Genomic DNA, 17,536 nt, shown 5'->3' on the forward strand with positions numbered 1-17,536 from the left:
CAAATGAATGATGATGTCAGATCATGTGCAGAAGAATATTTCAATTGAAACCAATTAAAACCATTTTTGTTATTACAATGTTGCATTTCCCCCCACTTTCTATGGTTCAATGGTTTTTCCCTTTAGAAAAATCCCAAAAGGATTTGGGCGCTGAATGGTTATAAAAATACAAGTGACTGAATAAAAAAGAAGCATAAATTCCATTAGTCCTTGAGTCTTGAGAAATTACATTGCTCACATTGCTGCACATCTGGAAAGACATGCATTGTCCTTCCAATCCTCAATATTAAGAAAATAAATGGAGAAAAAGTACGAGAAAGTACTGCAGAGATTGATGCAAACAAATTAAATCACACAGGAAACCGTTTAAACATGTTCAGGCCATGTAAAAAAAAAGTCTTTGTTTTGTATTAGAACATTAAGCTAAGAATACAACTTGAAAATAAGACAAGTTTTATCATAGATGGATTTGCAAATTATTAAGTATCCATTTATTGTTCAATAGACACCCCCAACTTTAACCTATACATCTCCCACTGTCCTTTAAAAACATCACCCTTGGAAATGTAAATATGCACACTATGATGCATTGTGTCAGAATGAAGGGGTCACAACAAAGTACAAAGAAACTGGTCAACATTACAAAACGTTAACAGCAGGTATCCTTTTTTTCATACACTGAAGCTTCAAATTCTAAATATGACCTGAGTCAGAGGTTCTCCCCGTGAACGGTTGTCTCAGAAAGGGCTTATTTTAGATCATCTCTGTCCTTTAAAGCCACAAAGGCGGAGCGTGTCTCCTGTAAGCGGAGCTCAGCTTTTTCTGACACACGAACAGATACGGTGAGCCGCTGAGACTGTGATCCCTAACAGCTGTTCCTGCATTAGATGGGATCAGAGTATTCCCCCCCCCCACCCGCCCGACGTCGGTTCACATTCTCCAACATTCAGCAACTGTCTACGTAAAGAAAAACACTTCATCATCACTAAACATCAGGTCTGACTGCATGCACTTCCTTCGGCGCGCTCAGGCCGCATCCAGACGCACCCAGGAGCACCCAGACAGAGGCCCGTGGACCGAGTGTCACCTTTTACTGCGCCGCAGGGTTCGGTGGGGACAGCCGGACGCAGGAAGTGAAGCTTCAAAGGGCCGAGGTGTGGAGGTGTGTGTGTGTGTGTGCGTGAGCTGGGTCAACAGAGGCGCCGACAAAGCTTCACTATTCCTCTCGTGCACTACCTTAAATGGTGAGTACAGCAACTAAACACTTGAAAATGCTTGCTTTAATGAGACAGTATTGTATTTTTGGACACATTTGATCTGCGTGAAACAACGTAAGAGCCGTAAAGAATTGCAGTCAAATATTTAGTGAGCTAAAGTGCTAAACTCCCCCTTTCTTTTGGCGAGATTGAGTTTCTCTAAACATGAAAATGTTAAATGTCATGGATTCGTGGGGCTTGACAGATGGGGATATTTCTGTCGCCGGGGACATAATATTGGCTGGCAAAGCAAAGCGGTCCATTTGAATGTTTTGTTTTCTGTGAACTGCAAGTATTTCCCTTTTTGAACTGAAATGACGTCGCAAGCAGTTCTCTACTAAAAAAAGAAGACTTTGTTACAACGTTTTCACCAACGTACCACTGTGAGTCTGTGTGTGTTCAGTCCACAGTGTGTGTGTACATGTGTTTGGAAGCTAGTTAAAAATACTTGGAGCGAATGTTGTGAGGCTCCATCCCGAGAGATCCCCAATTATCAAGGAATTTAGAAAGCAAAAGCTTAACCCAAACAGTCTAAAACAGTGCTAATAATAGACTGACCTTAGACATAATCCATTCTCCCACCATAAATGCAGTCATATCACTACAAGAGGGGGTAAACACAGACACACACACACACACACACACACACACACAGACACAGACACAGCGGCTCTCCTCTCTCCAGGAATGCTTTTAGAGTGTTGAGAGCAGACACCGTGTGAAGGCAGATGTCTCTGCAGTAATAGTGGAAACTATCATAAATTCTTAATCCTGATTTTAGTGCTAACACTCCGAGAGGTTCTTGATAACGGTGATGAATCACATCGTAATATCAGCGTCCTGCAAAGCAAGGATTGGAACCAACTGCAGATCTGGTGAGCGTATGTGTGAGTTGCATCATAAAAACAAGTTTCCCAGAAGAGAAAAGAGAAGGAAGAGTCACCACAAAATCCTCAAAGACACTAAAACTTTCCAAATAGTAGAAATGCATAAATTACACATATTGAATTAGTCTGAACTTAAAGACGGAACAAGATTTGCGTTTGTTGGTGAGATTGAAGTTGCGTCTACACTCAACTATAATGTAATCTAACATCCAGCATAACATCTGTAAATATCAATAAATTAAAATCAGACAGAAAACGAGAGAAACGGAGAGCAACACATTTTACATTTCAAGTGAACTTTTAGGAGGCTCCCCCGGGACCAGCGCGCCTTACGGCCACTGCATTTCCTTTGCTACTGTAAACCCCAGACAGAGCTGGGCCTTTGATGCGTGAAGGGCAGCAGGCAGTAAAACAGACTACTACACACATACACACACACACACACACACACACGCATGCACGTAGATGCTCACAAAAAAAAGTATTCAAGTCACAGCATTCTAGTGGCCTGTGTCATTAGAGTGCTCTTATTTTTCATTACTTCAATTACATCTTACATCTTCAATTACTCTAAAAGGTAAAGTACAGTAAAGACATCATTACAACGTAATGTGTTTTGAGAGTGAGTAAGTTGCTCTTCAGGTATATTATTTTACAATATCAGAGCCCCCGAGGTTCGTATGGCAAAAATAAATATCTGGGTTGAACGCATAAAAAAACCATTTCCTAAAAAAAACAAATATTGCCTCGTTTAAAAAGCTATGAGTTGATTTGAGGTGAAATAAAGGTCACATTGCTGAGCCCAAACACTACTAAGAACAAAGTGAGAGTTCAAAAACTAAAAAAGGTGAAGAGAGTTTGAAGTCTGCCACGTTTTGTCATCATCAAAGGTCAATGTTGGCGTCCTTAACCTGTGACCTCAAAGCTGTAAAAAAAAAAAAAAAAAAAGCTGTTAAACGATTCCAGGCGCCCTCTGAGTCAGACTTCACTTCCCATCATGCTCTGGGTGAGCAACGGGGTCGGCATCCCGGTTGGACGTACTAAAGGGAATATCAAAAAAGAAAATGACTTCACCGTAAAGCAGCTTTTGAAAGCAAGAGGAAACAATGCCGATGCCAAATTAAGATGTGAGCGTGTATCAAAGAGAGCCCTCTGCAGGGCACCACCAGAGGCTCCAAGACGGCTCCATACTACAAACGGCTGTTTGGCGCAAAGCTGGGGGGGGGATCATGTCTCCCCAAATCTCCCCCCCATAACTCTCACCTTCGGCCCTGTGGGATTGCTTTTTTTAAAATTGGGTCAATATATTCCCACAAATAGCCTTTCTGGCTTTGTTGTGATCCAGTTCAGGATAGACAAAACAAGCTTCTCCGACGTCTGCTAAAGTGACGCTAACGTCCTGAAAAGATCCACGATTTTTAACTTGAAGAGATCACAGCGTCAAATAAGGAAAAACGTGCTTTGAAAAAAAGCTGCATATTCTGTTTCCTCGTTGCGAACGATTCAAAAGAAGAAGAAGAAGCACAGAGATGGAAATCTCTGGCAAAGGACACAATAAAGCCCCCCTTCCAGGGGAGTCGGTTCCTCAGCTCGTGGCGTTGGTTTTTGGCCCGCGACGTCCCGGCGGTCGCTCCATCTCCTGCGCTGGCTCCGAGGGTCCGTCCTCCGAGGACCCAACCAACACGGCATCATAACCCACCGCACGGATCCACGCAGGGCGGGCCGGGCCCGGCGGCTAACGTCTTACTGGGGAACCCTGCGGGCGAGGCCACTTATTTCTGTCGAGGCCAATTTGAAGGCTTGAAGGCTGGAAGCAATTGGCCTCAACTGCCAGGTGCTGCTCACCCTGCCCTCCCCACCCCCCCCCCCGGGTTCCACAGCTCGCAGGGTCACAGAAAAAAACACCAAGCTTCAGCAGAATTTTCATAAAGGGACCACCTTTCTGGAAAAGACATTGAGTCAAACAACATATTGCCCATGAAATAGACACGTCGGGTGATTTTCCACATTGAAACGTTTTTGCGAGTTTTTTTGCGTTCACTTTAATGTCTATAATATCTTTTACAACGGGGGCCGCCTTGAGTGACACGTTCAGGGATGTTTTTCATTGCGTCCAAGAGACCGCGGGTGCGAACCGAGGTGATAGAAGGGACAGATGAACAGACCAGAGTGACACCTAATATATCAAGTCTTTACGACCCCGGTTTAGAGATGAGAAGGAGACCCGCTCAGGCCAGAAGTCTCTCTCTCTCTCTCTCTCTCTCTCTCTCTCTCGGGCCTGCTACTCTGACCTCCACAGGGGAGCGTGTCATTAGGGCCCGTATAAACTTTTGATGTAGTGAGTCCAAGGAAATGCCTGGCATGTCAGGCAATAAATTGTGCCTTTAAATACAAACACGAAAAGTGCACGACCCCTGACACGGGAGATGACTAGGCAGTTATGTCTTGTGTTTTTCTCCCCTTGGATGGATACCTGCCAGAGACGACTTATTGCTTCCCACCATTACACACTGGTGTGAGACACTCCTGAGATCGAGAACCGAGGGGGCTTCTTTTTAAGTTTCTTTCTTACTCAGGTCAATAAATCCTCAAGCGTGATCCCGTGCAGGCTAAAACCAAACCGCTAATTGAAAGCGACATTTGAAATGATAGCGAAAAGGGAACTCCTTTGAAGCTGAAAACCCATCTCAAGCCCCGAAAAGCCCAGCGTGAGTCACCCACGAGATCTGGCGCGAAAACCCTCTGTGAGCGCGGGGCGCTTCTTGGAAAAGGAAGAGAGGGGTTGTGGCGAGTTTCTGCGAGGGTGAGCGTGCACGCAATTGTTCTTGAAGTATTCCGGAGTGCATTCCAAGCACAGTCTGCTGTGTTTATAGCTCCCTCTCATGTCTTGTGGGGGTGAGTGACAGCGGAAGGCAGGCAGAGTGGGTGTTTCTCCCTTTTTTTTTTGCATCTGGGGCCCGGGGACAGCTGACTGGCTGTGATCTGATTGCTCTCAAGTGAGGTCAGCGGGAGGCATTTATCTGCAGCAGAGTGCCCGGCGACAGTGGAGGATGCACAGGGTCCGCTCTGCCAGAGTCAGGGAGACGTTCGTGGGGATTGACAGAAGCTACCAGCTCTCGCTCAGATTCCCGGCATTGAGGAGGGAGAGAGTCCACAGCTTTTAGAGCCACGCTTTAAAAGTCTGACGGAAAGGAAACAAACCTCTCAGCGCACATGTAAGTCTTTAAACTACGTTTTATTTTGTATTTTTTTTACAAGAAAAGCAGATTATTTTGTTTGTTTGAATGTATGTATGCATGCAGGTACAGATGATATTGCAGACCATAGACTCGTGAAGCAATCCAACATATTTCACTGTTTGGGGTCCACATGTGCTTGTCAAAGAACGCCACATAAATTGTACAAAACAAATCTGTGCGAGCACAGAAAGCCAGAATTTTTTTTTAAACATTTTTTAAGTTAGGAGAGCCCCGCGGTAGAACTAGGGGCATCCAAGCATGAAAGAATCTTTCACCTTTGAGTTAATTTTTTTGATCAAACCAGAACTTAGGATACTGTGTTTTTTCTTTTTTTCTTTCATAGTGACATCCAGCATCACATTTTCTTGAAGTGGATTATGACGTCCCTCGTCGGACTATGGTCTCAAGAGGATGGAGCATCCAACGCAGACCGTCCCTGAGGACTAAAGAGAGACATCGCCCTCCTCACATCATCACAGGTCTTCAGCTTCGGGACAAACCTCCTCCACAAGTCTCCTCCACAAACAGACCCCCCGGCTCACGGCCCCACTAGGAACACCCAGCAGCAAGAACAGGGCCACCGGAGCTCACGAGACAAGTGCTACGAGTCAGGGATCAGCAGGGGGGGGGGGCGCTGGCCTGAGGGAGAGCCCACGGATCTCACATTTAAGCATGTTGTTCATTGACCCCCACTGCATTGTATTATAATGCGCAAATGGATGCTGACATGGAACCTTCCAAATCTGTTCTCGGGACTGTACCTCCACGCGATCTTCTTGTTCGGCAGCGTGCGTGTGGTCCACAGTGACTGCACTCCGGAGCAACTCGCCGCCATCACGAACTGCACCAAACACGAGCGCCACACGAGGAACTACGACTATATGGAGGGGGGAGACGTGCGCATCCGGCAGCTGTTCAGCCGCACGCAGTGGTTCCTCACAATTGACGACTTTGGCAACATCACCGGGACTCAAGATCCCACCAACTGCCACAGTAAGGATGACTCGTTTTTTTCTTATTCCTCCACATTTATCAGAGATCTAAAAAAAAAAAAAAAAAAAGAAAGAAAAGAAAGAAAACTGCCCAAACTTTTATTAACTTGAATGTGCGTGCAAACCAAGTCCCAGAATTTGAAATGTTATGATTCATGCATTTCAAGATTAGTTGTGATATTTTTTCCACTGGATCATTGACGTACCTTTGGCTTGTCAAGGTGACAGAAACACGTGGCAGGTTGTTATTGTGCTGAGGTCTCTCACAACGCTAACGGGTCATGTGCCTCTGATGTAGCAGCCAAAGTGACGTAAAATGGTAAAATGAAGCAGGTGGGGCGGCTTTGGCTTGTTGAACCATAACACCTTCTAAACACAGGCTGTAATGAAGCATACTGGAGGGTTCTTTGTGCCTGAGCAGTGCCAGCCGCCACAGCTCTTCACTCTTTTTAAATTTCAACTTGGTTACAAAAGAAAGCCGGAACCCCAACTGCGTCTGTACCCACACATCAAAAACGGTCAAATGAGGCATGCCAGCTCACTGCCCAATGTGTGCTTTTATTTGGAAGCCGATGTAATTGTATCGCAACCCGCTACATAGTTAGAATTGTTGCTTGGGAGCCAACGTTAACCACTGGACATATCTGTCACCAAGGAGGATGTTTTGGGTAGTTATCATTTCCTCCAATCTGACAGCGTGGCTGTGGCAGGAATGTTGGCTTGACGAGGGGGGAAAATGCCTCAAAGTGGATGGAAAAGATGCTTGTGCAACCACTGGGAGCATGAGACGGAAAGATTCGGCTTAAGGTTGCATGCTAAAAGCACAAAAGCGATTCTACCAATTAGCCTGCGAAGAGACCTGCACAAAGACGGGAACGTAACAAATCAGGGTTCAATAAGGTTTGGGCTCCAGGAAGTTTAGCGAAATGTGATAATAATATCAAAAAATAAGTTGTGTAAAGACACAGAAAAGACAAGAAAAACAATTTCTAAATTGCAGAATGACAAATGGAAAACAGGGAATTCAAAGATAGTCGAGGGGTAGTATGTTTTGTCACTGTTTTTCTACTAAATCGAATATATTTGGACATGAAATACCTGGTGTTTGGGGACGCCAAACCAAAACAACAGAGACGGATTATGTCACACCTGAGATTAAAATAACTGTGTAATTTGAAATACAGATAATCTAGATTAAAGAATATGGAGATTTTGTAGTTTCAATGCAAATTTGCACTTGAAGACAAAATATAATTAAAGTAATTCAAATCTATTGGATAGACATTGCATGTCCAGTAGAAAACAGTCATAATTAGTTTCAATATTGCAACTCAAAAACAATGGAAAAACAATTCAGAGAAAGCAGGATTAAGGATCCCCTACAAATTAGTTTACTCAGCCGGAGGCTCGACCAGTGAGCAAATGTGTTCAAGCTGAGGATACCCCTCAGTCTGTGTCCCCGCCAAAATGTTAACAATATGTGTGCATGTCTGTGGAAATGCGTTCCATCTACAGCCCACACATCTGTAGCAGTTACATGTAACATTATGGGAATATTGTGGGAAAAGCAACGTCAAAGCTTCTTAACAACAATAAAAACATCTACAGTACTAATATAGCTCAGTTGATTCACTATGAATGCACAGCCCGCTGTGCATTCATAGTGAATCAACTGAACTATATTAGATGAAGAGATGAAGACGGGATGCCAACTATTGAACTTCACCTTAAATCATGATGACTAAAAGGGAATAAAAAAGAATAAAAAAGCATCAAATAAATATGATGGAACAGTCCACGCACGGGCAGCAATAGAAGGGAAAATCATAAGGAGTAAGCAGAGCACTACATTCCAGGATTGAGATACTGCCATCTGTTTTTGATCCGGCAAACAATCAAATGAGGCATGCTGAATGTCAGTCCGAAGAACTTAAACACCGCTCTTCCCTCTTTTTATCTGCCCGTCAAATGAAAGAATTCCTGCAATATTTTAAGATTGAAGAGGAAATGTTGGATCAGGACACGAAATTCAAATGTATACGCTAATCTTAGTTCCAATGTCACAAGTTTTTTCATTCGTTTGTTTGGATCCACTATATTTGAATGAGCGACTTCATACCTTCAAACGCAATAACATGCTTTCTTTTGATGAGGTAACAGTTTAGTGAGTACTTACTTCCTACGATGATAGTGCATTCATTCTATGTATAAAAACTTTTTATTTATTCATTGAAATGATGCCTCTGACTTTATTTCCAAAAAGTTGATATAGATAGATAGTACCTAACACAAGTCACACAACAAATTAATAAGAAACCGCAACGCAACATAGAGTAGTAAAGTATTTTTTCTCTCCCTCAGATTTGAAGAGCAGGCCTAAAATGTAGCGTGCAAGGCTCATGCACAGAGGTAGTTTCCCCAAATCCCTGGAGAGAGAGGCCTAATCAGTCTCCCATATGTGCTGTGGCATAGGTCGTGGTTTGTGTAATGGCCACCCAGGCCAGTTAACAAGGCTTGAATAAAGCCAGAAAGACCACAGACTGATTAACCACAGGAACTTCCACCCGGTTTGCTAATGAAGATGAATGTCGAGTGCAGCGTGGAGACGGACTGAAGGCCTGATGTCGGTGATTTCTTATCCTTCCTGTTATATGTCTCCTTTTTTTCCTAACCGCGTGTTTACAGGCATCCTGGAGATCAGGACAGTGTCCGAGGGCGGCGTACTGGCTATCAAAGGCGTGAAGAGCCAGTATTATATCTCCATGACCAAGGCTGGACAGCTGCAAGGCAAGGTAATGCCTTTTCCTCAGTGACTAAAGTCTGAAAGTGCATCTGAAATAAGAAACCGGCAACGTGGAGCGACAACTTGCCATGTGATAACGCCCGAAATGTTTGTTCCGATCCCCAACAGAGGATCTACAACGAAAACTGCAACTTCAAGGAGGTTTTTCTAGAAAACTACTTCAACGCGTACTCCTCTGCCAAGTGGACTAAAAACGGCAAAGAGATGTTCATTGCCTTGTCCCAGAAGGGAAGGCCGATGCGAGGGAAGAGGACCAGGAGGGAGCACATAGCCTCTCACTTCATCCCCATGAAGTGCAGGGAGGAGGAGAGGAGGGTGGAGTGAGGACGCACAGGAGCGAAGGAGTGGAAAATTGATTGTGTATGATTTCTATTCACATATTGTATATGTTAATAGACACTAAACATCACGCTCCACTCTGTTAGTTCTGTGATGTTTCATAACTTCCATCAGATAAAGCAACAGTTATCGGATGGGCACATTAAACTATTTTTTATCATTAAACATCCTCATATAGGAAGTTGAAATGAGGAGATATTTGAAATAGTGGTGCAAAAACCCACAAATGTCTACTCAGTGTTATTGTTATTTTTAGTTGAGTATTGTATTTCCTTATAAAAACAGTTAAGTGTTTTCTTATAAAACAGTAAAATATATTACACTCAGCCAGATGAGCAGACCTGTGTGATCAACCCAAACGTCCAGAACGGAGATTTGTGCTGAAGCAAGCTGGACTTGTCTCTTTATCTTCTTTTTTTTTTTTTTTTTTTTTTACTGGTCCAAGTGCTCGGTGCACACAGATCAGAGTCAAAATAACCTACGACAGCATGTTCAGTACAGTCAGAGTTAGCAGGACAATCTGTTTGAGGGTGACCTGCTTTGACCCCCTCTGGCTGGTCGAAGGCATTGCAGCTGCTCACTGATTCCTTCTTCGTTATCAAGGTGTGATTTTTGAAATGCTAAAATATTCTGCTGCTGTTAAAAAGAATAAATATACAAAGTGAACAACATAATCAATGTGTATGCTATGCAATCTCTTTCCATCAGAGTTATTCACGCCATACACAATCATGTATCACGTATTTCTCAAAGAGGACATTTCACATTTGCATTTTAACCCCCGAGACTAGAAATAGATCAGACGGTCATTTTATTATTTACTACACGTGAAATATCAAATCAGCGGCTTGAAATGTATTATTTGTTAAAAAAAATACAATTGGCTAATTTGTCCGTGTCCCTTTTTTTTCTACTTTAGTTCGTAATGGGGTTTTAGAGAAGTCTTGGTTCTAACTCACACATTGTACGACACCTAGAACATCCAGTCCTACTTTACACATTCAGTAGAAAGAGAGAAACAGCCACTTTTTTTTTGAGGAATTTCTTTCATCACAGGTCGTTTTTTTCCCTTTACGGTCCGACAGTTTTTGAGAAATACATCTTCCTTGCCAAATGTTCTAAGTTCCATCAGCAAGTAATTTATTCACAGCAGACACTTGGCGATGCATAACCCACGTCTGCAAGCACCGTTGCCTTTTAGTGAGAAGCATTTTGATGTTTATGTGAAAAAACGTTGCTTTGTGCAACTTTAGGAAGAAACGCTGTGCATGAACCATGTCTTTCTTCTGCCAAGTACGAGCGGCGAGCTCTGGAGTGGGATGAAGAGGGAATTGTATTCTGCTGACACACTGTGATAGAAATTCAACGAACCCTCAATTACTCAATAAATCCAATTGGAGAAATAAACATGTTTTTTTTTTACTATTTGCACGCGACCATTAATCAGAAAGACGAACCTATTGTTTAGCAACGACTTTTTGAACAGCCGTAATCTCAAGGGATTTGACCGTTTTAGTACATGACGAAACTGTACTATAAAAAAGCTATTATTAAAAAGTGACAAATAGTCCCAACACAATATTAGAAAATCGTTGGATCTTCGGTCTCTTAACTGTAACATTTGGAGAAACCTACAGAGAAAACAAACTATATATTGAGCAATCGCAGTTTTTCAAACTCCAAAAAACTGTCACTCAGTTGATGTCGTTGAATACACCTTGCAGAGAAAGGTTAGTATCGTTGGACAAAGGTGGACACGTGATATGAGGGACTATAGTGGAGGTTGGGATGTAGAAACACAACTCAAGGACGAATCTAAAAAGTGATGATGGGAGACAAAAATGCATCAAAATGGTTCAAATGTCCCTCAGATTTGATATTGTTTTGAGTATAAGTGGAGTCTTCTCCGTGAAGAAAAATATCCTAGACATGGGTTATTAAACCCACACACGCACACACCTACACCGAAGCACGAGCTTTACCTTTTGCCTGAGTTCACATCTGGCTTGAAACCCCTGTCAGATAGAGACAGTTAAATTGAGGGAGCAAACTCCTAAAATACGTTTGACCCAAACAACATCTGAGCAAGGTGAAGGCTTCTGCCAAGTCACGCAAAGTTAGTCTTAGCAGATAATTTGTAACATGCACAAAATGTAAACACATTTCGGGCTCAAGGCCGTGTATTCCCAGCAGGACGAGGAGAGGCCGAAGCCAAGGAGAACGAAAGAGAGAGAGAGAGAGAGAGAACCTCGTGGACGGGAAGCAACAGACTGAGAAGGAAAGGAGGCGCAAAACACATGCGCGCAAGACGCAAACTACACCTGCAAGGTGTTCCAAGAAAATACAGATTTAGTCTAATAAATTGTTCCTGAAAAAAAAACGGAAAAAAAAAAACTAATCCATGTAATACTTTTGTTTCAATTTTAAAAGATGTGGGATTCCCCGGGAACTTTTCTTCATCTGTTGTGCATTACAGTTATCAAATAACCAGATAAATAGTAAATCAAGCGGCCCGGGCTCTTTCCAGCAACAAAATTGTTTCTTTACGGGAAAAAAAGAAAACAATCCTCTTAAGCGTTTCCCTGAATGATTGCCAGTAGATTGTTGAAACGCCATGTCGAAATAGTTTTTCTATTTTTATTATTAATAATGACGTATCGGTAACTGATTTGCAACTTCAACTGTGTTGGTTAATGATAATCAATACTATCTGATACCATCAACATGTACACTGCTGAGTATGTATGTACAAATTGTAAATATTGGTCAAAACTCCTGTTATGGTGTCACATTTTTTATTCCTCTTCCTGTCCGTCGCTCAAAGAAGCTGCTGAAGATCTACCGGGCAGTTTGATGAAAAATGACAATCATTTACCTTTCATTCATTTAACAAAATCAGTATCGTATTTGCATTCATGCGGGGAGCGTGAACACGGAAAACCACATGTGCCCCTCATCACTAAGGGCAGGCTGATGTGTGACGTGGAGATGTGGTCTCGTGGGGGGGGGGGGGGGCAGCGGGACAACGGTGGAGGCCGCGAGGGGGGAAAGGCGAACACGCAGCTGAACTCGATACATTTTTTTTGGTTCCGTAACCTTTCGTTCCCCTAGAGGACATCTGTGGTTAGGTAACCTAGGGGGAAATGTTGTTTACAGCAGTTTGCAGGGAACTCCCTATCCGGCCAGAACAACAGATTATTTTATTTTTTTAAAAAGAGGGTCGAGACCGACAGCAACATGCCGCTAGATTACACAATATGTGTATGTCCACAGAGAGATATAGCATGCGATTAAAAGAAGATGTTCGGAATTACGTACAACAATTAATACTAACTTCATGCGTCACCTAACCTAAAGTAAAAAATGACAACTTCGTTTAAACTAAGGTACATTGGTTAACTGAGCACCAGCAACAGTACCTCTTAAAGTTTTCAAAAACGTTTGCACTGAACGCATGATCACACAGATTCTTGTTTTCCGGTATTCTGATATGATGCTAAAATCAGTAAATCTTTTGAACATAATTGTGTGCAGTAGTGAAGTCATATAAGATATTGTCCAACACACTGAGAAGATACAAAAGACATTTTTAGAACTGGTTGAATGGTTTTGAGATCGTGGTAATTGATATTTACAATGTTTGGATCCACATTGTTTTTTTTGCTTCCATATCCATCCAGCAAATATATTGCCAAATCCACAAATAAAAAAACATTTTAGAGGCTGTCTGTGTCTTTCAGACGCTAATAAAGTAAACAATGTTCAGCACTTATTCCGGGTGCCTGAAGTGTGCATAATTCCTGGCAAAGAAACGGCCTGCTTTGTTAAACTCTGACACGTTTTCACCAAAAAAGGAGTGCTGGCATTGGTTCCTAGTTTGGTTTTACCTTCCCACTACATTATAGTTGTTTAAAGTTTGTTCTACTGAATGAATTGTCCCGATTAAAACTAACTGCAGCAGGGTCAAAGGATTATTCAGACACAGAGAACCAAATAGTTCCCATCACATGCTGTTCAGTGATTTGATCAGCATAAAGAAACAGATCTTTTGGAGTTAAGTTAAAGAGAAAAATAAGAACTACAGGTGCTGTGCATCATAAGACCACTTTATCATTTAAGATGGAAGCTTTTGACTTTGGCATGCTTTACAAATTTTGTGTCTTGGCTTAATGTTCTTCAGAGCAATGCCCCTCTGGGTTTTAGGAGATTATCCTGACAGACAAAATTAAAGCACATTAATACGTGTCTGCACTTGTAGGGACACAGAATTGCCATAAATACGAGTAAAACCCGTATCATGAGCAAGGCTCCTGTCTTTGTAATACTCTCCAGAGGGATTTATACCTGAAAAACACAGTTCAAAACTCACAGTATGTCAAATTTGAAGAGTCTGTCAGTCTGAGAAGCAGGGTAAGTGTCATCAGTGCATTGTTACCTGAGAAAGATACATGGAAATTGATTTGGGAAGATTAATCAATAAACATCTGCCATTGTGTTTTGTAAGAAAGTGTGACAGCACTGGTGTATTTGACTGTTTTACATCACATCAAGCACATCTGGCTTCGCATGAGACAAATGCATATTAATAATTCATGCTAGTTTTCCATGAATTAACACTTCATCACACTAATTCAAGATGATTTTTAAAGAGAACCAGCTTTGTATGGAGCCAAATCCAGGTTAAAAGTTTTGTTAATTCGAAAAAAAATGTGAACCTGAAAGTTTTAGTTTTGTTGTTGAACATTGAAAAATAAAACTCTGTGTTCAAAATAAAAATAAGTGGACAAAAAATATTTTCGGGTTGAATATAGTTTTGACTCAGTTTTAATATTTTTTTGAATAAAATATATTTTTTCATTCTTCACTTGAATTTATTTTTGGATACTCACCGTATAATATTTTTCGGTTGCAGATTTTATATTTTCAGGTACCGAGCGGTCCTTCGGAACCCGGCGCATAGCAACGAGTTACCAAGCAAAGTACTACTTCCGTTATAAGGACCCGTATTTCCGGTGTAGAAGAAGACGTTTCTTCGCGGAACTCACGGACAGACACCTTGTCGTTGCGTTTCGGTAACGTTAGCTAATGTAAACTGTATTATTTGCCAACCGATTCAGCTACATCGACGTTTTGGGTATAAGCCAACGTAAGTAGCCACTTTGACGTGTGTCTGCTAGTAACCCAGAGCTGACTGAGAATGTTCAACTTGCTAACAGAAGCTAGCTTCGCTAGCATGGCTCATGTCATGTTTACTGTTAACGTCAGCAGCAGCATGGGAGCGAGGGAGCTGCTGCTGGTGTCCTGACACATATCAGTGGGCCAGAGAGAACACAATATACCTCATTATTGATGATGATTACCAATGATATCACGCATAATAAGAGCTAAGGAAACTATAGAAGTGATCAAGTAATACAATGAGTAGAAGGGACGTACAATATCTTTACACAACATTGCACACGGATTACCTCGTTTCAATTATATATTGAATACGTGTGCAATCGACAACCTCTTTACCCTCAATTCGTCGGGTAGCTCTGATCCAGTCTCATTACACCACTTATTTTGTATTACTCAACCAACTGTCTCCTTTACTATCTTCCACTTGACAAGCGACTAACTTTTTTTATAACCCCCTCTGGCTTCTTATAATAGCCTTCCTATTATTTCCGACGTCACTTTCAAAGCATTGTGGTTTTTATATGATTTCTATTGTCCGATGTTTGCCCTTGTTTTGTCATTCTTGTTCAGCTATGAGCGGACTGGCGTTCCACCATTAAAAGGGCAGACATGAGCAGCCTGGATCAGGACCAGCATCTCCATCCTAGTTGCCGTGACGAAACGACGGCGCCAGGCGATTCAGCGGACACTCGTGAGCTCGCCAAGCAGCCTCTCCAAGGCTTAAAACTGGCATCACACGCAGTGCTGGAGAAGGCGCAGGAGAGGGGCAGGTTGAAATGCTCTAAATGCGGAGGATCAAGGATGTTCTTTTGCTACACATGCTGCTCATTACTGGGTGTGCACCTGCAAGAAATTCCCGTAATCAAGGTGAGTGAGGGGTCAGGACTCCCTTGTTCTTTTTAAGAGAATAGTATTATCCTAATGTGGCGGGGAAATTATGTATTGTGTCTTTAACGTAAAAGGTAAGACATTTTACACACTGGATCCATTCTGTGCTCAGCTTCCGGTGAAGATAGACATCATCAAGCATCCCAACGAGACGGATGGGAAGAGCACTGCAGTCCATGCCAAGATCCTTGCTCCGGGTGATGTCACCATACACACTTACCCCTGCATACCGGACTACGAAAGGGGAAAAGTAAGTTGATTTCCATGTTGTGAGAATTGAGTTTATTTAATGCTCACTTCATTTTACACCTTCAAAGTGTCAATGTGAATTGTTACCCTTGTTATGGCTGCAACTATCAATTATTTGGCCTGTAAAATTGAAATATAATTAGAAATAATAATAATGTTAAAAATTGGTTGAGTAGAATACATTTATGTGCCGAAAATCCTATTGTATAATATTCACCAAATATACTATTGATAAAACAAGGATTTTTAGTTTTGAAATGGAGTTTAATTATTAAAATATTGCAGATTACTTTCTTTTAACCAATGATTTACCTCATCATTTAAGCTCCACCAATCAATTTATTTACTCCATAATTCTAATGCTTGATTTACCTCGGTCACCAATGAAAAAAACTCCATCATTGCACCTTATTAATGATGAACTGATACCGTTTTAAGCTATTGAACTCCTGCATTTATAGTAGTAGTATAACTCCTTTTAGGATTTCTATCCATATTGTATGAAACATAACGTAAGAGGGTTTAGTCACTACTTTCATATTTTCATGAACTGTACTACTTATTAGGCTTACTCATATACATACTAAGAATTACAGTGCGCAAACCTTGTCTGCTCCTTTCAAACATTCTCTATTTCAGTGCTTCCTAACTAATGGATACATATCACCATACTTAACGTTTCACTCTGAATCTGTGCTGTCTCTCCGCAGGTGGTCTTGGTGTTCCCTGGTCCAGGGTCTGTCTCGGTTCAAGAAATGATGCAGTGTCTGCATGAAATGACCGACAGGAGGCCACGTGGGTCGTCTTACGAACCCGCCGCGAAAAGGCGCAAAAGTGAGGAAGTTCAAGGCCCCACACACAGTGCACAGAATCCCCAGTCGAGCCCAGATGAAGCAACGGGCTCTGAGTCAAGGGCGTACCCCCTCCAGAGGGTGGTCTTCATTGACAGCACATGGAACCAGACCAACAAGATCAGCACAGACGAACGACTGCAAGGTAATGGTGAACGATTGCGTTTGACAGCTGGTGACTGTTAGCGTTGAGTTTGATTTCTGCCACAGCGCTGTTTGACTGTGATCTCGCACGTTGTTCTCGCTAACCCCCGAACCCTCTGACTGACGCGTGTTCTCCTCCAGATCTGCTCCGGGTGGAGTTGAAGACGAGGAAAACGTGTTTCTGGCGCAGTCAGAAAGGCAAACCAGACACCTACCTAGCTACTATCGAGGCTATTTATTATTTCCTCAAGGACTTCCGCGAGCATTGCCTTGCTCAGGAGTACGATGGAGAATATGACAACCTTCTCTTCTTCTACTCATTCCTGCACTCGATTGTCAACAAAGCGAAGACTTCTGCTGGAAAATGCTGAGGAACACGGAAAGGAAAGACTCGAACCGTAGATTCACATGCCAGGCCTTTTGTGATTGGTTCAATTTTCTGCCTGTGGGATATCTTTATTTTGTATGAGATACTATTTGCACAAGTGTGCAATAAAAGTGTTTACGATTGCCAAACAGGAAGTTTGTTTCAATATGAGTAAACAAGACCTACAGCATATGCAATCAAAACAAACTGAACAAGCCTCAGCAACGTGACAATCTGGGTCACAGCCATTCGGTATTTCAAAATGTTGAAAAGAAGAATGTTTCAGATGTTGGTGTGACACTAATCAGTGCAAGTTTCAATCATTAATCTGATTATAAAA

At 42.1% G+C, this 17,536-nt stretch overlaps 2 protein-coding genes across 2 annotated transcripts; both read left to right on the plus strand.

Moving 5' to 3' along the window:
• Positions 1-5,162: 5,162 nt before the first annotated feature.
• fgf7 (fibroblast growth factor 7) lies at positions 5,163-10,879 on the plus strand. Its single transcript, XM_037481432.2, has 4 exons — positions 5,163-5,358; positions 5,726-6,375; positions 9,060-9,166; positions 9,286-10,879. The coding sequence occupies exons 2-4, from the start codon at positions 6,090-6,092 to the stop codon at positions 9,499-9,501; spliced, it is 609 nt and encodes a 202-aa protein (XP_037337329.1). The 5' UTR covers positions 5,163-5,358; positions 5,726-6,089; the 3' UTR covers positions 9,502-10,879.
• A 3,622-nt stretch (positions 10,880-14,501) lies between these two features.
• Positions 14,502-17,533, plus strand: dtwd1 (DTW domain containing 1). The gene is made up of 5 exons (XM_037456944.2): positions 14,502-14,662; positions 15,268-15,564; positions 15,698-15,835; positions 16,545-16,830; positions 16,971-17,533. Exons 2-5 carry the CDS (start codon positions 15,307-15,309, stop codon positions 17,198-17,200), a joined length of 912 nt encoding a protein of 303 aa, XP_037312841.2. The 5' UTR covers positions 14,502-14,662; positions 15,268-15,306; the 3' UTR covers positions 17,201-17,533.
• The last annotated feature ends 3 nt before the right edge of the window (positions 17,534-17,536 follow it).

This window comes from Pungitius pungitius, chromosome 4 (genome assembly GCF_949316345.1).
Source record: "Pungitius pungitius chromosome 4, fPunPun2.1, whole genome shotgun sequence".
Lineage (NCBI taxonomy): Eukaryota > Metazoa > Chordata > Actinopteri > Perciformes > Gasterosteidae > Pungitius > Pungitius pungitius.